Below are 13,676 nucleotides of genomic sequence, written 5' to 3' on the forward strand. Positions count from 1 at the left end.
CGAGATTGAAAAGCACTCCATGGGCTACTGTTTCCTGCCCTGCTATTGCAGGGTTAGCAAAAAAACTGCTTCGAGATGTCCAACTCCTGCTTCTCATTTGTTCAGAGATGCTTGTACGTGTCTGCCAGCCCCACGTAATGAAATGTAACCCACCCTGCAGTGCCAGAGGTGGGTAGATAAACATAAAGCAGCTCCTCAGAAGGAGTAGGGAATCATGGGCAGCATTTTGACTTTTGCAGGAAGTAAAAAAAATTACAAAAGTCAGTACTTTGCTGCAGGCTCATAGTCTCTGTGCTGCTTTTTGTCCCTCTCTTTAAGTTTTGTAGCATCTGTCACTGTATTTCAGTAATACTTTCTTCAAAGAGGATGGTCATTAGTCGGGAGTTTACTTGGGTGAATTTTACAGCAATTTTCTTTGTATGGTGCCAAAGCATTAGGGCAACACACCTGAATGTTTGACGTGCTGAATGCCATAAAATTGCAGTGTGTTGATGGGCAGTTGTAAAATAACTGTATATATGCGATTGGCTGTCTTTAGTGTGTGAGGTTTGTAGTACGAATGTTTGCTAGAGATTTCCTTACATGGGAATTCAGTATTTGATAATTAACTTGTAGCTAGCAGCAATGTACAGTAATGTAATCCTGTGCTTTTCAGATTACCTGTTTCAAAATGAGTCAGAGTAATTACTTTATCTGCAGTTACAACAACAATTTTACAGGAATGTAGTGTTCTTTGCCGTGGCTGTTTCATAAGCTGCGCTCGCAGTTGTCTTCTGCGGGCCTGGAGTACGCAGAGCTCCTCTGTTTACCTCCGTGGCAAGTGAGAGAAGGGTTTGCCGTGCTCGTGTATAGAAACGAGCACGGTGCTGCTGTTTTCTGCAAAACGGTTTGAGCAGACAGAGCTGATGTGAGCATGGACTCGGGTGTGAGCTGAAAATGAGAGTTATAGTACGACAGCTTTTGAGACCGCTGGTCTGATCTCTGTAGGAACGGGGTTTCTTCCCGATTGTATTAGTTGCTCGAGTTTTACTTCTCCTCTTTGTTTGTAATGGTGCTGGTCGGTGGGTTGTGGCCACGGTCAATGCCCGTCGGCGCCACGAGCCCTGCCAGAGGTAAATGGGAATAGCAGCATGGGAAACAACCTTGGAAATACAGCGCTGTCCTCCAGTACAGTGAAATCAGGATGTGTCCACCTTCTTAAATTTCCTTTTTATTGTTAATAGAAATACATACAGAGAGAGAAAGGAAAAAGAATAAGCGGATATACCTATAAAATGGGGGAAATGCCTTGGACTTAATTGATACAAGAGGAAGAGAAGCAAGAATGTGAGTGGTGTCCCAGGAAGGCTGATGTGGTAGCTACCTGGGCTACAATAAAATGTTTATGAAGATGACTTAGTTCTGCACAGCCGAGGTAGAAAGAAACCCAAAAAGCACGGCTCCGATTCTCATCTTGCCAGAAGTGTCATGGTATATTGATCTGTGACAAATGGGTGTTTGGGTATAAATCTTATCAGATGTTTCGCAGTTAGGCCTAATCACATTTACTATGCCATGTGTGGGCTGTATCGTGTTGCTGGAAGCTGAGCTGACTTGTCAAGCAAACTGCCTGTCTGATGCTTCATTTCAGAACAAAGTGTGGCTGCAGCAGTCTTGGAGGCCCAGAGACGTGGTGCTGGAAGGTCCCGCTCCCCAGCAGCTGCCTGCAGAAACTGGGTATCCTGCTGGCCTAGGGAATAGTACTGCCTGTCTTAATATCAGAGAGCAGCTTGCTAGAAGGTGATAACCTATCTAATTTAATTGTTGTGCAGCTCACATGTCTGTGATGTGTTTCTGGTAGCTGTAAGGCTCTCTCAGTACAACTGCGGGCTGGTCTCAGTCGTTGGAAGCTTGAAGCTCACCGTAACGTTGCCCTTTTGCAGTGGGAACTCCCTAGAGGTAGGCTTCTGAGAGGTTCTGCTTCTCCGTGTTGCGTATTTCCTACCCCCCACACTTCTTAAGTCTTTGCCTAGTCTTGAGCTATTGGCATTTTTCTAATTGTAGACTGTTTTGTCCTTACCTTGTCTCTTGGCTGCTTTTCCTTCATATATAAATATATATAACTTATAAAATCCTTAACCACCCCCCCCAAAACAAGCACACAGGCCAGTCTTGTAGGCCTTGTGTTTGCCTGAGCTGCTTTTTCTCACAAGGCTCTTTTGTTAGGAGCACTTTGGGGCTGGCCTCAGACACTGCTAAGCTTGCTGGAAAATGGAAGGCAGGCAGGCCTTGCTTTCTCGGGTTACCGAACAAATCCCTCTCCCTTTCCCTGGGGTCCGCTGTACGTAGCGAAAAAACTGCATTTCAGCTGTCAAAAGCTGCAGCAGAGCCACACTGCAGAATTATTTGTTCATGCTTAAGAGACGTATATTTGTTCAGGGGTTGTAAACACTGCCACGAAGATTTTGACAGGAGTGACAAATGAATTGAAGTTGCTGGTGCTGAGGGGAATACAACTGGCCTTAATTCTGCCGGCGACGCTTTGCCGCAGCCTGTCAGCGCCCGCCGCTCCGGGCTGAGAGGTGAATGCGGCTCGAGCTGTTATTTCTTGTGCTTGTGGTTGCTGGGACAGGTTGGGCACAGATTTGTAAATCTGTCTTGACACGCTGGCAGGCGTAAGAGGAGGATACAGAAAGTGGTGTTGAGTTTACCTTATGGATTAGTTATCGTATCATGAATTACATCATAAACTTGCTCTGAGAGCTCGCAATCTCATGGTATCTTATCAGTCGCAACGGTTTATGACTAACCAGAAATCATTTCTCTGTGGGAAATGGTTGTGTTCCTGTGTTCAACATCAGGGTGTAAGGTGTGGAGAGCACTAGTGATAAAATGTGGTGGTTTTTGTTTTTGTTTTTTTTTTAATTATACTCTTGTTCTAGAGTATGGATACCTTATTAATAAAGATTGAATAGAGAGAGGCCTTTTGGAGTTTTTACCTTTAAACTCTATAAGCTCTGTTCCTCCGAAGCAGTTACGGTTTCCATATGCCTGAGGCAGACGGGAGTAGCAGAGGAGGTATGCAGAGGTGTAAAGATGCTGTGAGCTTGCATGAAACAGTAAAAAGAATCACCTTCCCTCGTCAGGTTCATTGCAAGAGGGTGTACCCCTGGCCGTCGCTGGCAGGAGTTGCGGTTCCAAACCCTTCTCGCAGGTTTAACCGTATTTAAAAGCATTTGCTGCTGCAGAATGGGCAGGCCAGTGATACACACGGTTGGGTTATGCCATCATGGGCCTGATCTTTCTCTTCAGGAGATTATGAAACAGGTTTAGAGAAGCAAAGAGTGAGCAGTACGTGGGGAAAGAAGCAGCTGTACAAAACCTTTCTTTCCGATGAAAGTTACTTACCTCCTTGCTGAAGTTCTGGACTCGCTCCTGCAGAACGGACAGAAACCAGGATGCTGCTGAGGTTATAATCCCTAGAGAAAATACAAGGCTTCTTTGCATGGCACTTGTTCGGTTCAGAGCTCCAGCACCTCCGTGCTCTGAGCGCGAGCTGAATTGCAGTTCCTCGGTCCAGAGCAGTTAGTCAGGGAGCTTGGCCTTGCTTAAAGCGAAAGCTGGGCAGCAGTGAGCTTGATGGCTCCATCTGTTTTACGCTGTTTCTCGGTCTACCTACAGTGAAAAAAAATCATTATTTCTTTTCAGGCAGCAGTATTTCAAGTGAATTTGTACTGTGTGATGTGGAAATAGACTACTAATGTTAATAGCCTTGGATGCACTGGTAAATGGAAGACTTTCAAGGAATTTTTTTTTTTTTTTTATTCTTCACTTGTTTAGCTATGAGGTTGAAAACAACTGAAGTTCATAACTGATACGCCTGCATCATGCAGACTCCTTTGCAAAGACAGGAGATCTCTTATGTGCTTTCTCTGTCGGGAAGGTGTATAAAATACACAAAACCACCCAACAGCAGCCTCACCCGCTGTTAGCCTGCTTTGAGCAAGTATCTTGTGTCTTTGTTAATGGACTGCTGTGTTTGGGGCTGGGTGCAAATACAAAAGGAGAGGTCCAAACCTTATGCAAGTATCCAAAGACATGTCAGATTTAAAAATGGCCTTTATTTAGTGCAGTGTTGTTTGCAAGAATAAGTCATGCAGGAGCGTATGACTTGTAGCCGTGTAGCTTAAAATGTGTTTAATGTTTCTGTGAATGTTGCACAATTGTGTGTGGATTCTCCTAATGAATTAAAAGCACGGTAATTTTCTCTAGAAAGGAATGCAGGCATGGCGGTTGCTTCTACTTGAAGTTGTTGAACTCTTGTGACGTTATGCCTGGCTTTTGTTTAAACACCGTGTGTGGTCAGGAACAAAACACAAATGAACTTGCAGATGATTTTTATTGTGGTTCCACTAACAGGCTGGAGCATCTTTCCAGGTGAATGTAGTCGGCAGGCATAATTATGCAATATTTTTCTGTATAGTAAGTCCTTTTAGTAATTCTCTTCACAAGCAGTTGCTGTTGTTCGAAGGTCTGTATGCTGTTTCAAGTATAGCTCAAGTCTAGAACAGGACTTTTAATATTAACCTCTCCTTCATAAAGAAACACCCAAGTATTAATAGTGCAAAGGGTACAAGTTCTGCTATGCAGTGATTTTTAGCTGTATCATCTAGCCCATTGCTAGAGGTTCCAGGATACCAACTCCTCCATTGCTCCGATGTTTGGGAAATTTGATGCTGCAGTGACTGACTGCTAGCAAAGAGGTTCTGGGGAGGGGATGTTGCTTGCAACAGGCAAGAAACAGGCCTTCATTCGAGAGTGCCCCTGCTGTTGTGTTACAGCCAGGCTTTAATGGAATCAGGCATTCACATTAAATTAATACGTTTTACATGAAGCCCATCAACTAACATTTAATTTGCTTCAATAAGAAGTCAGGACATGTGGGATCAAAATGGTCTGTGCTTGGGATAATCTGGAAGAATCCCTATATTACAGCATCTTAAAAATGCTCACTTAAACAAGAGGTAGCGTTTGTGAGTAAGCTAATTGCTTAATGCAGCTAATACAGTTAGCTTACAGCTAATACAGGGCTAAACTAAGACTGGGTGGGAAAATGATCTCTTAAGCAAGGGTTCTCAAAGCAGAGAGAACAGTGCATTGTTTCTTTTTTTTTTTCCTCTCTTAACAATATGAAGAAGGCTTCATAGAGGTTTTTCAAATTAAGTCCATCTTGCGTGGCCAAGTTCTTTCAAGCTGCATGAAAACATGCGGGTGGCTGTTTGTATTTGCAATCCCAAACTGTCTTCTAGAATCAGGAATGATTTAGTGAGCTTGCAGATGGAGGTGCTTCTCTCGGGTAAGAAACACCATTTGATATCTGGCAAATGGTTAAATAGAGACGGACGCTGCAGCAGAATTTTAGTATCATAAAGGTTTCTTTACATCTGTCCACAAAGTCTTGAACACGATGCTCTCTTACGCCAAACGACCACAGCGTGTTTCTCATGAACAGCGTGCCCTGCCCAAACTTCTGTTTCGGCCGATTACAGGATCAGGCTGTGGGGAATGGAAGTTGGTACATCTGATGGGCTGTTAAGTCAGTTCGAATGAAATCAGTGTATAATAACCAGAGTTATAAACTGTAATGTTGATAGTTATTTTCTAGGTGTTGGAGAGGGGATTAGTGGGCATGTTACTACAGACCCGGGGTGAGAGGCGGCGTGTAACGACCGTGAGTAATGCGGGATGGTTACATGGGTTAGGCTTGTGCATGCGAAGTGTTAAATCCCGTGCCAGCGCCAGTGAGCAGTGCGATACGCCTTGCCATTTGGCGTTCCTGTAAACAACGTATGGGCGTGGAGAAGATTCCAACACGCCAAAGAACAAGCAGTGCCGCCGAGGAATGGGAGCACAGACGTGTCTCTAACCTGTGACGGCCGAGTGCAAACCCTCCCGGGCAGCGCCGGAGGTGTAATGCCTCGGTCCTGCAGTAGCATGGGGGTTCTGTCTTCTTGCAGGTGTGGTACGTCAGAGAGTGCACCTTCGATGCTTTGTATCCAGCAGACGAGCAGGGCTGGGTGCATCTCGTGCTGAAAAGGGCTTAGTGTGCAAGAAAAAATTCCCTGAAGTAGCGCCGACAGTTCATCCCTTCAGTATGTTTATGTTTTCAGGAATCGTTAGCTCTGAATATTTTCACGAGCATTTCATAGTCATTGTTCAAACTAACACTTTTGTTTCCCGTTGTGGACTTAAGCACTCAAGAGCTATTAGGTTTTCCTTTCTGTTACTGCTTTCGTCCCCACAGGCTGATGGGAAGGCACTCCAGCAATAACGGGGTGAAAGGCTTTGGAGTCGGAACCTGAGAGAATGGCAGGGGAAAAACTTAGACTGCTGTAAATGTTTTCTGTTGCCCTCTTTCTGTTTGGTGGGTTTCTTCTCTGCGTGACTGGGTATAAAACTACCAGGAAGAAGGGTCTTGTCTTCCTAAGGAGTTTTTTTTTAATGGAAAAAATGTATTGTTGTTAAATGTTACTGGAGAAATACTTGCTTCCTTGAGGGAGGGATATTTTTAATGAAAGAAATAGTGCAATTGATACCATTAGACATCATTAACTATCAGGTGGTCTACTTGTGCCCTGCTGCCTTGAGCAAAAACATATTTAAAGCAGTAGGTATATCTGGCATATTCTGTACACACGTTGTCTAAATAATACCATACTTGTATCTAAAAATCCTGGGTTTTAAAAAGGAAATTCCTGAACGATTTTTGGAAAGGCAAACTTCTCTGAAGCTAACTTTCCATTCTAAAGTGGTTTTGTGAATCTGCTCCAGTGGGCAGTTCCTTCACTGGTTAGTATTCCTGAGCTTGACTTGATACTGAGAGAGAAGAAAGGCAGATGTTCCCGTTGGTTGACATAGGTATTCAGGGAGTAGGACAGTGTTTTGAAGCTGCTTGTGTCAGCATAGACTGCTCAGTTTAATCTCATTAACACTGAGCCTTGAAAACTTAGAGAAGCTGTGAAGGGACATTATCCAGTTCTTGGGATGTGTCCACCGGCTTGCTTCAGTGTGGGAGACATTAGTATCGGTGAACTGGTAGCTACTCTTCCAATTTCAAAGGAAACAGGCAAGTTTGCGGTGTGACTCAGCTTTACAAGAACACCGCTTTAAGCAATGTTAATCCTGGCTGACTGTTCATGTGTTTTGTTTGTCTAATATCCTTGCAATGTAGCTATTCCCGTTAAAGAAAGCCAGCAGCCTTTGTTCTCCTCTAAGCTATGTAAGACATGACTGCAAAAGTAGTTTGGGGCCTGAAGCTGCAGTGACTGAATGCAGCTGGAATGTAATGCGTCACATCTGGTGAAAGGGAAGAGATCCACAGCTTCCAAAATTCAGACTAGCCCTTTATTTGGGGGGTGGGTAGGTGGCAGTCGGATCTAAAACATCCGTGGTAGGTGGGGAGAAAAGGAAGAAAGCTTGGTTGGATACGAAATTCATATTTATGATTTTTTTAAAGAAATAACTGACAATATAATAAGAAACCCTGAAGTCTGGTAGATTTAGATGGCAATGTTTGCCTTTCTGGGTCAGTAAAAGGATTTTTGGATACAGCTGGATATCGTATCAGCTACTGCATCTGAGCCAAGAAGTAAGTGTATTTGAGAGCAGCAGGAGCAGCCAGCTAGTTCATCCTGCAGCAGGGGTGTGAAGACTGGTGGGTTTTTAGCCTCTAGGTGTGTAGCTGTTTGCCTTGGGTGGTACGGTCCTGGTCATGCCTGCCGCTGCTTCTCCTGTGGTTATCCAGCAAAGGAGTTCCAGGTCCGCCCCGCTTCTGCTGCAAGGTGGTAGATCGGGTGGTGTTTCCCTTTCCCCTGAGATGAAGGGAGCCCCAGGCTCTGGTCCCTCCACGTTTCGGGCTGCACGTGCAAGTGGCGTCGCTGGCTCTGTTTGCTAAGGAGCAGAGGGCATCTGCAGCCTGCTGGGACTGAGACTTGCAGGGACTAAGTCTGCTGCTTTTAGACGGTAACTGAAGAGAAAGTTATTGATTACTGGGAGAATAATTTAGAGTATGTTGAGTATTAAAGACATCAGAGCCGTAGTTAGCATCTTCTCAGCGGCCTGCTGACTCCATGCTGCTGCATTTGGTGGAGTGTGTAGTAGAGCAGCTGCCAAGGTCCCTTTTAAAGTCTTGTGTGTTACAGCAAATACAGGATGATCATATGAATGAGCAATCCTTCTATTGTCTCACTTCCTTGGAAGTCTAAGTGGAGGATTAATCCTCTGTTCCATTGTCATCCTCTACCTTCCCATCCGTCTCTTTCCTCTCTTTGGTACAAACAGCACAAGGTTTAAGTGTGAGGAGAAAGTAAGATTGGCATTTTGAGCTGTTAAATGAGGTTAATCAGCTTGGTAGCGGGTGGGAGAAATGTGCTCTGAGGTTAAGAAAGTGATATTAGTGGTTAGCAGGACCCTTATTGTCAGTCCAGTGTAAATTTCCTTCTGCTAGGCAGGAACTTTTTGGCTAGAAATTACCCGATTGTTTTATTGTTCCTATCATGAAGAGAAACACTGTGGGGAGGGTGTGTATCTGTGTAAAAGGAGGCATCCTCTTCCGCTTCTCGTGAAGACGCTGCCTGGAGTTGGACAGGAGGGAATTAGGGCTGTAAATCACTGTTCAGCAAAATGCACTTGAACTGGCACAAAGAAAAGAAATGGAACTACTGGAATTTCTGCGGGATGAGGAAGGTTAGTCTGAGCACACTGAGATGCGTAATGTTGGCAGCCACCCGGAATGGCTGAACTGCAGGGGAGGAATGCTAATCCTTTTTGCTAGCTTTTGGCGTAGTCAGTAAAAATATGGAGATACGTTTTCCAAAAATACATCCCTTTTTTTGCAGAATGCCCAGTGCACTGTGGAGATGCAAATAATACAGCAGGATAACCTGACTGCAGCCAGTATTCCTCACTTCAACAGTTAAAACCTTGGGAAGCAGCGTATCAATTTTTGCAGTGTCTGCTTGACTTCCATCCATAAATGACAGCCTGCTGGCAGAAAGACCGGGAGGAATGATTAAAGCCATGCAAGGCTCCTTCTGTAGCAGAAGGAGACCATCTTACAGATTGCAAATGTAATTGACTGCTTTAATGAATTTCACCTTCTTGACTTTAGTATTAAAAATCAGAAAAACAAAGTTACTATTTTTATAGAAATGTACATGTAATTAGTAGCAAAAAAAAACAGGATATGGAAATGTGAGCTAAAACATTTGATGACAGATGCAAATTTCAGCCTAAATATTTTACTCTGCTTGGCAGTAAATCATTGCTGGTAAAAAGATGCACAACAAGTCTTCCTGCATAAATCAAACTTCAGCTGTAGAATGGAGAATTCACACGCTGTTATGTCGGATATTCCTGCACCGCAATAGCAGGAAAGAGCGGACGCAGCCAGCATGTCGTCTTGGCACCGCACTAGTCGGAGCTGCTGCCGCTGCATGAAGATGTAACACATTCAGGTGTCTCTGATCGCACCTGAAGACGGCAAACTGCAATGCCACCACGCCTGCCTGCGTCCTCTCCTGCTGACGCGGTCCGCCCTGGCTGCCATTTCAGATGGGATTAAATTTGCACTTTGAATGCAGAGGTGTGTGGAGTAGCACAGTGATTCTGTATGCAGCGAATCAGCAGCCGCAGTGGGAATATCCTGCAATCTAACCATCACCCAGTTGCTTTGTGGATTTGAAAATAGGGTGAAACGGTGCGTTGTGGCAGATTGAACCTTGCATTTTCAAGACTGCTTCGATGCAATAGCTTTCTGGGCCCCTGATTTGCCTTTTTCAGATGAACTATAAAAAGCGTTGAAGTGGCAACAGAAATTATCGTGATGGTCCTCAGAGGTTACGTTCACAGGAGGGGTTTAATCACGTGCGTTTCCAGGGGTGTAATTCCTGTTGTTGGAACAGACTGGGCAAGTCTCACGGGGCACCACTGCCTGCTCAAAGAGAGTGGCACATGGTTTGCTTTCTCCTGCACCTTCCCAAGCTCAGACCAGATCCGTGTGTGTGAATGTGTATCGTCACGTTTTCAAGCATCTTGGCTTTGGAGTTGGTATTGCCAAGTACTGGGGCTTGCTCTTTAAAGGGTTTCGGTGCTTAAAAAGAGGAACTGCTGGATTTTTTTACTCTTAACCCAATAACGAATTCAAACATAATGATGCTTGCAGTAGGAGGTTTAATTCTACCGTTTGTAACTAATTCCTTTTCTTCCACCCTTTCCGTGCAGCAGCAGCAGTGAGTGTATAGACCCTGTGTTCAGGGGTGCTTGTCCAAGTACTCTGCTTGCAATGGTAGTGCTGGGAAATGACTGAGAGGGGTAGATTATGGAGGATTTTGATGTAGAAGACACATAAACGAATGAATTGATTGGACTGAACAGATAAATAGCAAGGCTGCTGATTTGCATAACTTACCTTCAACTGATGCTTTTTGCACTGAAAATTTCCCGCCTTATTTGCAACCAAATATTGCATAGGAGAGCAGGAAGAGTACTGATCCCAATGAAAGCGGATTTAGCTTTTATTCTTTTACAGACTTAAGTTACTGGTTTGAGGGTGTACAAGTGAGGGGGACCATCTGCTTTACATTGCAAATAGCTGTCATCATCCTACATCTATCAGAAGACTTGTGATTTTTTGTGGGGAAAAAAAAGTTACTTTTCTCCATTAGTTAACACTTTGCCTGCAAATCTTGTCTTTCAGATGGGAAGAGGAACTGACGAGAAGAATGAGTCTGGAATCTATGGTAGAAACCCTGCGAGAGGTAAGTTTTGAATATGTACTGAAAGGTGTAGGTTTCCCCTGCACCTTTTATTATGCTAGTAATTTATTGAATTTGTTTAATTAAAAAACTCTCTTCTAGCTAGAGCAGCTGACTGCGTTGCTGTACGCTAGAGCAGAGGATTAGTATTTGGAAGCTGAAGCAGGAAGGTGCTGAAGTTTCTGACAAAGTGAAATGTGCCTTATCAGCCCTGCTCAGGTTAAGTGCGGAAGCATATGTTGGCCTATTGCCTCTTAGTTCTTTGTGTGCTTTCTCTTGCAGGAGGCGCAGGAAGCGGAAGCCCTCCAGGAGGAGTTAAATGAAAAGATCGAGCGGCTGAAAGCAGAACTTGTGGTCTTTAAGGGTCTGATGAGTGATGTAAGTACGCTGGAGAGCAGAGTGGCCAACTCCCACTGCCCTTGTGAAATGTGTGTGTCATGCAAATGGCTTCATTCATAAAAAGGTTATGGTCTTAGTGAGTGCTGCTTCGTAGTTAGCATTATGGCTGCCGTTATGATCTAATGCATCAGACAGATCACCCTTCCCCCTGCTGCCTGTCTGGTCTGTGTAGAGATGCATTAACTTGCTGCTTAGCCCATAACCCGGACTCTTCCCTCCCTTCCCGGTTCTCCACAGCTGGCAGTGCCGGCATTCAGATCTGCAGCCGTGGGGGTAAAAAAAAAAAAGGTTGGAGAACTCGCAGGTTAGGGTGAAGGGTTCATCCCCCTGCAGCACCAGGTTCTGCTGACCAGGGGCATTCTGCTCCGAGTCACGCAAGAACGTCATGTTCAGAAGGGACATGCTAATGTGTTTCCCAGCTCCCTTTATGAACGCTCTGAAGAGATTAACCAAGTATCACTGGTTCAGGTATCTGGCTTTGTTTCCAGTGCTGTTTCGACCTGATTTTTTTTAAAAAACAACTTGTTTTCTCATGTCTGAGTAGATACTGACTGTCTCTCAAAGCTGAGGGATCTTTTAGGCTAAGACTGGATAATTTTCTTACCATGAGCAAGTACTCATGCAGATATCTATAAAGATAAGCCCAGTGAACGTTAAGTAAGGTGCTTTTCTCTGTAAGACTGAAGTAGTGCTGATGCCAGTTGTCTAATGAATATGTCCTATTATGCTTATTTGTTCTGTAATTTTGCATAGAACTGCTTCCTTCTGTCTTTACATAAGCTTGCAGAACCTGCTCCCTGGTGTCAAATAGATTCTCTCGGGGCCACAAGATCAGTTCATGCGAAATTCGGCAATTAGCCGTCTCTTCTTTTGGTGTTTAATTGAGAACAGGCATGCTTGGTTAGAGGCAGTGTGAAAGGGAGAAACTTGTTAGGGCTCCATCACTGTGATGACTTTTTCGCTGGGGAAGAGATGTTGCTCAGTGTGCGCAAAAAGGGCAGCGGTGAATGCAATCTTCCTCCTCAACCGGAGAGAAAGTTTGCTTTGGGCTTTGCAAACTCCGTAAGGTAGAAGGGAGCCTCAGGAAAGCAGTGAGAATGCTTGTTTTGAATCCCACTGTGTAAATATTTAGGGCAAAGAAATGCAAAATGTTGGCATGTGACTCTTGCTTTCCTGTGGATAAGAATCACTGGTACCTGTTCAGTTGACAAGATTGTGTTCAGAGTGTGTCAATGTTTAGAGATTTCTTTTTCTCAGTGTGTTTGGAAGACAAAAATTGTCCAAAGGTGGTTGATGGGACTGGAAAAGAAGGGGAGAGACAAAAAAAAAAAGGCAAAAAAACCCCCACAAAATCCAAAAAAACCCCAACCAAAAAACAGCCCAAGGCTTTCTTCCTGGAAAGGGGATTTGGTATTTTAGGAAAGCTCTGCAAAGAGTTTTTCTGCTATTCTGGTCAATGTGGAAGCGTTGCCTAGCCATTGAAGTGGTACTTTCCAACAGAGTAGGTCTTGTCTAGGCTGGAAAATATGCTTTTCCTGGAACAACGTTTCTTCATAAGGAGCCAGCAGTACTGTCGGAGTGGGAGTATCTCTGATAAGTTGTGTTTATAATTACTGCCCGGGGTGAAGCACAACAAAACACTTTTCATGTGGAGTTTTTGCTAGGCTGGAAGCCAGGTTAATGCCAATGAGGATTATTTTGTGTTACAAGCTTTCATGGATCTCTTCAGATCCAGTCTTGATTTTGTTTTCGTAGTATGTATGAAGTTGCTGAGTAGCCTCGGTTCTGTCTTAAAAGCAACTTCTTGCAGGCACAGTTTTTCTGTCTGAAAGAGGGGGCAAGTGTTGCGTATTCACCAGGTTTTAGATTTCATTCTATTCTGCACATGCTCAACAGGGTTTTTCTCCTCCATTTTTAAAGCTTTATTGACCCATAAAAATTTACTGTTGCCACATCTAGCAGTTGTTTTGGGCTGGGTATAGGTTTTTTTGGTGGCAAATCACTCAGAGTTGAACTTTTATTAGAATCAGATGTGAATGTTAATTGTTAGCTCTCTAGCCTATTTAGATTATCTGTGTACTGCCTTTCCCGGAGAAGATGTAATATTGTTTAAGAACAGTATGCCCTGGGGTTAGAGAGATACTGTGGGGTATCTCTTCTTTCCTGAACTGTATAATAATAGAAGATAATCACTACTGTCCTTCCTGCAGCCCATGACAGACCTGGACACAAAGATTCAAGAAAAGGCCATGAAGGTGGACATGGACATCTGTCGGCGAATCGATATCACAGCCAAGCTGTGCGATGTAGCGCAGCAGCGCAACTCTGAAGACGTTTCCAAGATATTCCAGGTGATTAGGCCATGAATTTTCTGTAGGGTAGGATAAGAAGTGAGGGGACAAGAGGGAGCAGTGTTGAGGAGTGCGGTCCAGGTCATTTGCCTTTTCTTGAAATTTCTCTATGTAGACATATTTTCTTCTTTCT

General features: G+C 44.1%; 1 protein-coding gene across 1 annotated transcript in view; it reads left to right on the forward strand.

Annotated features, from left to right (window-relative positions):
- IFFO2 (intermediate filament family orphan 2) overlaps nt 1–13,676 on the forward strand; it is a 39,345-nt gene that overhangs the window by 14,642 nt on the left and 11,027 nt on the right. Inside the window, exons 2-4 of the mRNA XM_075437638.1 lie at nt 10,736–10,796; nt 11,076–11,171; nt 13,403–13,543. Coding sequence (XP_075293753.1) covers nt 10,736–10,796; nt 11,076–11,171; nt 13,403–13,543 — 298 coding nt within the window. The remainder of the gene's footprint in view (nt 1–10,735; nt 10,797–11,075; nt 11,172–13,402; nt 13,544–13,676) is intronic.

This window comes from Opisthocomus hoazin, chromosome 16 (genome assembly GCF_030867145.1).
Source record: "Opisthocomus hoazin isolate bOpiHoa1 chromosome 16, bOpiHoa1.hap1, whole genome shotgun sequence".
NCBI classification, from domain to species: Eukaryota; Metazoa; Chordata; class Aves; order Opisthocomiformes; family Opisthocomidae; genus Opisthocomus; species Opisthocomus hoazin.